At 42.2% G+C, this 9,801-nt stretch overlaps 2 protein-coding genes across 3 annotated transcripts; both read left to right on the top strand.

Moving 5' to 3' along the window:
• Nucleotides 1-373: 373 nt before the first annotated feature.
• Nucleotides 374-1,681, top strand: LOC125529408 (crossover junction endonuclease MUS81-like). 2 transcript variants are annotated; one of them, XM_048693819.1, is made up of 3 exons: nt 374-777; nt 1,097-1,219; nt 1,406-1,541. In XM_048693819.1, exons 1-3 carry the CDS (start codon nt 499-501, stop codon nt 1,427-1,429), a joined length of 426 nt encoding a protein of 141 aa, XP_048549776.1. In that variant the 5' UTR covers nt 374-498; the 3' UTR covers nt 1,430-1,541. The 2 variants fall into 2 exon arrangements, with proteins under 2 accessions (XP_048549776.1, XP_048549777.1); XM_048693820.1 differs by lacking the exon at nt 1,097-1,219 and having other exon boundaries at nt 396-777; nt 1,406-1,681.
• Nucleotides 1,681-9,175, top strand: LOC125529407. Its single transcript, XM_048693818.1, has 8 exons — nt 1,681-1,858; nt 1,925-2,138; nt 6,754-6,829; nt 7,139-7,225; nt 7,318-7,428; nt 8,505-8,648; nt 8,731-8,784; nt 8,882-9,175. Exons 1-6 carry the CDS (start codon nt 1,682-1,684, stop codon nt 8,527-8,529), a joined length of 690 nt encoding a protein of 229 aa, XP_048549775.1. The 5' UTR covers nt 1,681; the 3' UTR covers nt 8,530-8,648; nt 8,731-8,784; nt 8,882-9,175.
• Nucleotides 9,176-9,801: the final 626 nt, after the last annotated feature.

Genomic DNA, 9,801 nt, shown 5'->3' with positions numbered 1-9,801 from the left:
TGGTTAATGGAATGGGCAAAGCTTTTTCCTGTGTTCCAAATTTTCTTTTGTCACTGAGAATTAAATGCCATATTGAAGACTGTAAGTGCTCATTTTCAAAGGTGTGATTTGCAATCTCACATGTTTCACTCTTTTTCATGGATTTGTTTTTGTCTGCAATAAATCACAAAACTGCTCTGTTTTTCATGCTCCACATTTTGAATTTCAGGAATCCAATTTGGACAAGCACATTAAGTTCATGAGCGGAGTAGCCCCCTTCACATGCACATTCTCTATTTTCATACAAAGCATAGCATGCAAGTGACAATGATGAGAAATGAACCTAGTGCTCACGTGCATGTCGAGGTAATCACAAAATAACCACTCCCAGATGACCATGTCACATACTTTACCTCTGTAGCTATGCCTTCGCTATAAGGAACATCTATTTTCACTAGGATAGTCACAGCTTTCCAACCAACCTTTGCAGGCCAATTTCGCGGATGCTGATGAGCAACCATGACCAGGTTCAGGCAGGCACAAAAGGTCCCCTCTCAATCCCACGCCCCCCAACCGCACGACGCGGATGGCGCCGTCGGTGCCGACGAAGAAGCGCAAGGTGAACCTCCCGGAGAACTAGGAGGGCGTGGCCAGGATCTTCGAGAAGCACCGCTCCATGGCGGCGCAGCAGCCGGGCGGCCTCCCGGACCACCAGACCCGCGCGCTCTCCGCCGCCTACACCGGCGTCTGCGCCGCCAAGGAGCCCGTCCGGACCCCTGGCGACCTGGCCCGTCTCAAGTGCGCATTCCCCCGCCTATCTGAAACCCCCGTTTCCGTTTACGCTGTTGCGATGAGGCTAGGTTTTGGTCAATTTCGGGGTCGCGCGCTGCTCTACGAAGAAAATGGGTCGGTTTATGATTTGGGCGCCTTAGCTCTGGGATCTTAGTTCTGTTCGGTGGATCTAACGGCTTAGTCCTTAGGGGATTTTAGTTGTGCCCATTTTGTCCGAGCATGAATTTTCGGTTTGGATGGCTATTGGTCTGTGGAATCATAAGTTTCAGTTCAGTTCAGTTCCCCTTGTGTTTACTCATCTGCTGCGGCCGCTGATTTGCTGCAGGTATATGCTGAAATCGATCTAGGTCGTTACCATTTTTATATGGCGAGGTGTATTTATATCCATTCCTTTAGGGCTGCCATTCTACTTGGGTTTTGCCTGCAAGTAGATGACCAGAGAAGTGGTGTAAGTCTATAACAGTATGGCTTCTTTCCCTTTGATTTTTCTTTTGTGCGTTGAATTTAGAGGTGGAATGTATCTAGTACCAACGGTTGCTTTCTACAGTGAGTTGCATCGATTTTGAGAAACTTCACATTTTCTGAATTAGTTTAATCATTGTTGTTGCTTCTTCGGTTCTATTATTTTTGTCAGGGGAGTTGGAGGTTGGGTTGTTGATGTTATGGAAGACTCCTTTCCAGGGTCCAGCCTTGATTTGTCTCCTCCGAGAAGTAACACACCAGGAGAAACAGGTAATAGTTTTCATGATTGCTCACGTGACACACCGAACCTGATAAGCATGACCAAACTCCAAAAAGGAAAAGAGATGACCCGAAAGACAGTGACAGTCGCTCAGATTCTCCTGATCATGGTAAAGGTGGTACTTCTCATGGTGGTAAAACCTGTCATTTGCTACCAGTAGAGAATGAGATGTCTGCCTCCTCTGAAAGTGAGGTAGATGGGTTTTTGCTCATTGAAACGTTGGCTAGGGAGCAGGGGTTGTATGACCTGGAGGATTCACATGGTGCTTCGAGCTGGTTGGTGCCAGTCGACCCAACTATGATCCCGAAAATGGTGATACCTGGGGCTGATCACCACAAGGTGCAGGTAAAAAATAAAACCGTGGTCAATCGTAGCCTATCATATGCTGCTGCTGTTACTAATATTACTCAGGTTGTGGAGGTTGATGGAGAGGTGGACCCAAAATTGAAGACTTCTGCTGAGTATGTGGTACAGCTCCCTTCACCTGATCGTAATGAGGAGATCGTGCTCACTCCGCCACTTGCCCCTGAGGGCGTGCACAGATTCAGCAAGCGTAACGCTCGAAGCATGCAAGAGAATGTGGAAGCTAGAGCTGTGAGGGTGGCCAATGAGAAAGATGGGGCAGGTAACAAACCAAACCTGAATAAAAATTCTTTCGCAGCTCTTTCTGATAATGAGTTGATGATTAGAGCTGCTAAAATGGGGGTCTGTATTCCTGATAATGATTTTACTTATATTGATGTGCTTCGGGAGTTGGAAATAGTCAGAGGGAATTTAGAAGAAAAGAAAAGTATAGAGGACAATAGGCAGGGTGATGAGGATGACATTATTGTCACTAATGGGCTGGGGAAGAAAGCTCATGTTAACCTTGACTGGTTAGAACATGATGAAACTATAAATGAGCAATGCTCTGCTGGCAGATCTAATAAGAAAAAACAATGTAGATCTGCGGTTAAGCTCTCTAGGCCTGTGACTAGGAGCCAAAAAAGGAAGGATCCCATAGGAGATGATGTTTGTAACCCTACACTGCCTCCTGGTAGGGTTATTAGGACTCAGCACCATAAAAAACGTTCTAAATGAAAGGTGTCATATGGAACTGTAGGGGGGTAGGCAAGAAGGGAATGGCCACCTGCCTCTCTGATATGATCAGTGACCATTCTGTAGATTTCCTGGGGTTGCAAGAGACCATGAAAAAGAAATTTACTCCTGGTTGCCTGAGGAAAATTGATCCTTTTAGCGTTTTTAGTTGGAACTGGATTCCCTCTGTTGGGAAGTCCGGGGGTATCCTGTGTGGTGTTAAAAATGATAACCTGGATATTATCTCCTGTGACAAGGGCAAGTATATCTTACAACTAGTGTTGTATGATAAGAAGAAAAAGACCAATTGGGGTTTGTTGATAGTCTATGGTTCTGCTCATGAGGAATTTAAGGAAGAATTCCTTAGTGAGCTTGCCTCAATGTGTGGCTGTATGCAAGTCCCATACATTGTTGGTGGGGACTTTAATATCCTTAGGCACTCTGGAGAGAAAAATAAAAGGTTATCTAATCACAAATCTTCTGATCTTTTCAACTCCATTATAAATATCCTGGCTCTTAGAGAGATACACATTAGCGGTGGCAAGTATACCTGGACTAATAATCAAGCACACCCCACTTTGGAGAAGCTTGACCGCATCTTGATGTCTGAAACTTGGGAGGATTTGTTTCCTTTGGTCAGTGTCAGGAAACTGGTTCGGGAAATTTCAGACCACAACCCCCTGTTGTTATCCACGGGTGAAGAGGGGCGTGAGGCTCCAAAACCTAGAGAATTTCAGTTCGATTTGGCGTGGGTTAAAGATGATAGATTCCTCCCGCTGGTTCAGAAAATTTGGGCGCGTAAGGTTTTCTCTTCTGACCCCATCGATGTCTTAAACATCAAACTCAAGAGATTCAAGTCTTATTTTAAAGGGTGGGGTTCGGATAAATTTGGTCATGATAAGAAAAGAAAGGATGACCTCCGGATGGAGCTGGAACTGTTGGAAGAGTTAGAAGAAGAGGCCCCTCTTTCCCCTGAGCTGTACAGTAGGAAGATCGATGCCTGTTTTGAACTTCATGAGCTGCTTGTTAATGAGGAAATTTTTTGGTTGCAACAATCGCACGAGCGATGGTTGCTTAAAGGGGATTTAAATACCGATTACTTCCATCGTATAGCTAATGGGCGTAAAAGGAAAAACACGATCCACTCCCTTAAGGTGGGTGATACGGAGATAGAAGGTACTAATAAGCTGATCGTTCACGCCACAGAGTTCTATAAAGAACTATTCGGGCCAGCTTCTAGAAACCAGTTTCACCTGGACCCTGACACATGGACTCCGGAGGAAAAACTTAGTGAGGAAGATAACACTAACCTGTGTAGAGAATTTTCTGAAGAGGAGGTCAAGGAGGCCCTTTTTGAAATGGCTCCCAATAGAGCTCCTGGACCTGACAATATACCGGTAGAATTCTACCAAGTATGCTGGGATATTGTCAAGGATGATATCATGGCCTTGTTTAGACACTTTCATCGAGGGATGTTGGATGTTCAAAGGTTGAACTACGGGATCATCACTTTTCTCCCAAGCTCTCCGGGGCTGACAAAATCCAACAGTTCAGACCCATTTGCTTGCTTCGTTGCCCTTATAAACTTATCACAAAAGTCCTAGACCGCCGAGTCTCGGTTTATGCTGACAAGCTAATTAGCCCAGTCCAGAATGCCTTTGTCAAGGGTAGGAACATTATGGATGGGGTGCTTTCACTCCATGAAATCCTTAATTACACACATGTGAAGAAAAAGGTTGGGGTGGTGTTGAAACTGGATTTTGAAAAAGCGTATGATAAGGTTAACTGGGAGTTCCTATTAGAATGCCACAAGCTGCGGGGATTCAATGATACCTGGTGTGGATGGATTAATCAGATCCTTCGGAATGGCACGGTTAGCATCAAGTTAAATGACCGTGTGGGGCCGTACTTCCAAAGTGCGAAAGGGGTGCGACAAGGCGACCCTCACTCCCCATTCTTGTTTAACTTAGCTGCCGAATGCCTCACGAAGATGATAAAAAATGCTCAGCGTAATAAGTTGCTAGTTGGCTTAGCTGCGGACCTGATCCCTGATGGAGTTGCGGTACTTTAGTACGCAGATGACACAATTATTTGTCTTGAGCATGACATCGATAAAGCAGTCAATCTGAAGTTGCTGCTGTATATGTTCGAAATGATGTCCGGGTTGAAAGTTAATTTTCAAAAAGTGAAATTCTGACTGTTGGGGGAGACGATGTTGTGATTAAGCAATATGCCGACCTCTTCAATTGTGATATAGGCAGCTTTCCCATTAAATATTTGGGCATGCTTGTTAGCTATACTACTTTGAGAAACTCCGATTGGGAGTTCATTGTTTGCAAATATTTGAAAAGATTTGATGCTTGGGTAGGTAATGCTGCCTCCATGGGAGGGAGACACACTTTAGTTGACTCTGTTGTCACTCAAATATCCTTGTACCATATGTCCATGTGGCTGATGATCAAAACGTTCATTGAGAGATTGGATAAACATAGAAGAAGATTCTTCTGGCAAGGTTGTACTAAAAAAAGAGATACTATCTTGTGAGATGGAACAGGATTTGCAGATCCAAAGAAAAGGGTGGTCCAGGTATCAAAGACCTGCGCAAACAAAACATTAGTCTGATGGTGAAATGGTGGTGGAAGCTTGAGACACAAAGTGGGTTGTGGCAAGACATCGTTCGTGCTCGTTACTTGCGGAATAGAACGGTAGCTGATGTTGGCCCAAGGTTTTCTGACTCTCCCTGTTGGAAAGCCTTGCTGAAAGTCAAGGAAGTTTACATGACTGGTAGAAATATCAACATCGAGTCTGGAAACATTGCCAGGGTATGGAGTGACTCCATTAACGGACTGCTTCCATTTAAGGAGCATTACCCTCAACTCTTTGACATTTGCAATATTCCTGAATGTACTATCAAACAAGTGTTGAATGTGGATAGTGCTTCCTTTTTTAGAAGAAGGCTCACTCCTATGCTATCTGAGCAATGGGGGGTTGTTTTGGATACAGTTAATAAACTTCCTTTAACTGACAAAGAGGATCGTGTGGTTTGGAGCTTGAACCAGAATGGTAAATTTAGTACCAAATCTGTTTATAAGTTGCTGGAGAAACCCCTCAGTGGGTGCCATTATAAGTGGATTTGGAAGGCCAAAATTCCTCTTAAGATTAAAATTTTTATGTGGCAACTTTCGCAAGATGCGGTGCTGACTAGACAGGTGATGCGTCATAGGAATTGGCCTGGGAACCCTGTTTGTTCATTCTGTAACGAAATTGAGACTTCCCAGCACTTGTTCTTTACTTGTTCGGTCGCTAGGATGGTGTGGCGATCTATTGGGGTGGCTATTGGTACTGATAAGTGTCCTGATAACTATTGGCAATTCTTTGCTTGGTGCTATTCCTTTCTTCCAGGAGGGGATAAGTTTTATACTGTTGGTCTTGCTGCCACTTGCTGGGCGATCTGGCTTGCTCGCAATAAGGCTACCTTTGAGAAAAAGCAAATTAAGTCTCCCTTTGAAATTGTGTTCTCTATATGCTCCTTTCTTTTGTATTGGACAGGACTGCAGAAGGGTGATGACGCTGACAAGCTTCGCTCAGGTGCCAAGATGATCAGGGCCAGCAGGATGCAGCTGATGAGACTTTGCGGGACCACTGCCCAGCCAATTGGAGGAGCGTGAAGAGCGTGGTGGAGGTACACTGCTTTGAGGACAGGAAAAAAATGAATGTTCTGCTGGGAGGGCCATCTTCCTCATAGTAGTTTCCCCTCTTCTGATTTGATGATCTTTTGGTGTGTTGACACGTAACCATCTCTGGGTGTCGTGGGACTTAGCTATCTGTTAACTTTAGGTGTTACCAGGTTTTCGCCCCACAGCGTTCGGGTCGACGGCGACCCGAGTGGCAGGGGGGTTTCTGGGGATGCTTGCACTCGCCCTCTTTCCCTCTCTGTCTTTGTATTCGGAAATGGTTGTATTTCCGTTGTTTGCAATGGAAAGGGGTAACGCCCAGTTTTAAAAAAATGATTGCTCACGTGTCCTCTGGAATCTGTTATTCCTTTTTTCATCATCAGGATGACAACAGTTCTTCTTCCCCTTCAGTTTCATCAATAGTTAGTTCAATGGAAACAGGTTTATTTTTATATGATTATATCTTAAAGGGTGTTGTCCTTTTAACAGGGAAGAACACACGAAACAAACCTTATGTGCCACGGTTGAAATCAGCTGCTTATGCAATAATGATCACACTCTACAGGTATGATTTTTTTAGGGTGGGGGTGGGGGGCTATCTTACCTACATTTTTGTTGTTCACGCAGCAAAATTAGTGGAACCTTAGTACAAAGGGCAACATTTAGGGCCTGTTCGGAGTCCCTCCCGCTCCGTGACTCCGCTCGCGGAGCAGCCGGAGCCGCAGTTTAAATTTACAGAGCGGGGAAACAAGTACTCCGCGGATCTTTGAATTTGACGGAGCTGGAGGTTTCCCAAACAACTCCTTAATCAGAGGAAAAGGGAAAAGACACTTGAATATGCAACAGCGGATATTGACAGTTGTTTTCCCCCTAGGGAAATGGAAAGAGGGAAGGAATTTATGATGAGGCAAGAGCTTATTGATGCTGCTGAGGCCAGTGGTCTATCAGAACATGCAATAGGGTACAGTTTCAGTGATTCAGTATATGCCACGGTTGCTGATTTCAGCTGATATTTTAGTGCATCACTAACTGTCTCTGTTGTATTATGAGCAGCTCAAACAACAGTAGGAATTCTCGGAATGACGGTTACAGTTACACTGGATGGAATAGCATGAAGAAGTTAACAAATAAGGATCTGGTTAAGAAAAAGAGTAATCCTGCAAAGTAATGTACCAGGCTCATCCCCATGTTAATGTTATGTTTTTCTGTCATTTACTAAAAAGAATTGGATCTTTTAGGGGGGTAAACCCAATACGTTTTATACTCACGTATTAGACCGGACAAGTTTCATTACCTTCACATCACTGGCTATTGCTGTATAATGTACTATTGTGGCTCTGCTAGCTATTGATTGTGAACTTTTTACTTTGCCTGATCTTTCTTAAATGATAAAATGATATTATAATGGACTCAAACTCAAGGAGATACCAGAGCTATAAAATATTGCACTTGTATGCATGAACCTGACTCTCATTAGAGGGTTCATAGGGTTCTTACGTATTTAAGTATGATCGTGTCTGCACTAGTTTATCTGATTCATGCTCTTGCGGCACACACCGGATATAAAATCCTCTCACATGTTTTGGTCTGAGTGTGGATCGACTAGATCCAAAAATGCGGCTAACCTTTGGACTCTGGTGTGTTTTTGCTGTTTGGCACATGTGTTCTCTAGTAATTTAACTTGTATCAAGAAACATTCCTACTTCAGTTTTTTCTCTTGGTCGGAGAAGTTTGATATAGTGCAGTGAAGTCATATATATGCTAGCATCTGATAGTTTGCTAGTTGATGCTTGTCGGTGCCTTAGGTAATATAATGCCCTCTAATCTTTTGAGCTAATTAAGAAAATATATCTTTTAAACATACAGCTCTGTGGTGGTATATCATCAATTTTCTATTGATGGAATAGAAGCAGGCATGTCCAATTCCATAGCTCCTTTGAGCTTATCTGGTCCACAATATGAACCTGAAACATGTTTATAAAAATCTTGCACATGTGGCCATTTGGGAATGTTCCAGATGTATGCTAGTTTGCTACATGAACCAGATCTTGCTCATCACTTTGGTCCTACAGTTATCTCCTTTATTTCCACCCTGAATACAAGCACAAGCTCACCCTGTTCAGTTTGCATCTCCTTTTCTCTCTCTGGGGCTTTATTTGCCAATCACACACATTCTGTTGAGATACCAAGCATAGACTTTGGACTTACCATATGAGTTTGCTGTCGGTATTACCTAACAGAAAAAGGCAAAGAGACAGCTCGTGATTGTCTCGCACGATCTGGATTGGACGGTCCTGCAGGACCTTTAACGGCGGCCAGTCATCCTGCAGTTGTGCTCAGCGATTGAGATTCTGACGAATATGACGGCAGCAGTCCCCTGATAGGTGTCAATAAACTTTTCTGCTCATGCAGTATGAATATTGTACCCCAGCAGCACTATAAAAAAATCCTTTTACTCAATTGCAGGTTCTGAAAGAAGTGGACTTCCAAACTCAAAAGCAGGCAGTTCCAGTTCCTTTGGTATTAGCATGCTTTCTTTGCATATAATATGATGATATATTCCATAAGCAAATATTACTCCCCACTGATCTTTGTAGTTAATGCCATTTTTTTTCAGACAATGGCGGTGCTACTAATTCTCCTCTTTCATCTCGAGGAATGTTTGGACAGCAATCGTTTAGTGCAATGGCACACATGACTTTCCCTTTCCGTACCCTTCTTTTTCAAATGGAACATAATGCAACATTTTCTTTTCTAACGTCAGGGTTCTGCTGAGAAGTCTTTACTTGTAACATCCCAAAATTCTAAATTTTGGAATGTTATAATAAATAGATAGATTTGATTGATTGATTGTTTGATTGTGTGAAGTTGAGTGAAATTCAAAACTTTTTAAAAGTTAAATGAGAGGGAATAAAAGGACTTTCCCAAACTTTCGTCTTTGCTTTTTGATCTCCATGAATTCAAATTCTTTTCAAATACAAAACCCTTGAGCGAAGATGATATGACTTCTTCCATTTAAATTAAATGAAAGGGTATTTGAAAATATTTGAATTTCATTTGGAAATATTTCTAATTCTGACACTTTATGCAACTCAATGATTTTCATGAGAGAAGATAAAATGACTTCTTCAAAACAGATGAAATATGAGTTGGAAGTTTAAAAGGATCAAATTAAAATCCTTTTGAATTATTTTTTTTCAATTTGGAGTTATTTGGATTTTATTCAAATTATTTTTTTCTCCAAAAATAAAATATATGAAAAATAGGGTAACATGATTCCCTACATCATAAAATTGGAGATAAACAGATTTGAAATCATTTTGGTATTTTTAAAATGATTTTTATTGGATTTTAGTAGGGCAGTAGCACTCTTTGCTTTATTTGAATTTGTGTGGATTTTATTTGACGTTAGAAAAATGTTCAGCTTGTAGGAAATCTTTTTCTGAAATTTTTGATATATTATATGCCTATATAATATATTTGTTCTTTTCTGTTTTTATTTGTCTGAGAAAACGTTTTATTAAAAAAATCTTCTTA

The sequence above is a fragment of the Triticum urartu genome, unplaced genomic scaffold (genome assembly GCF_003073215.2).
Source record: "Triticum urartu cultivar G1812 unplaced genomic scaffold, Tu2.1 TuUngrouped_contig_5580, whole genome shotgun sequence".
Taxonomy (NCBI): Eukaryota; Viridiplantae; Streptophyta; class Magnoliopsida; order Poales; family Poaceae; genus Triticum; species Triticum urartu.
Note: the sequence above shows the minus strand (reverse complement) of the source record. Positions and strands in the feature narration are given on the sequence as shown.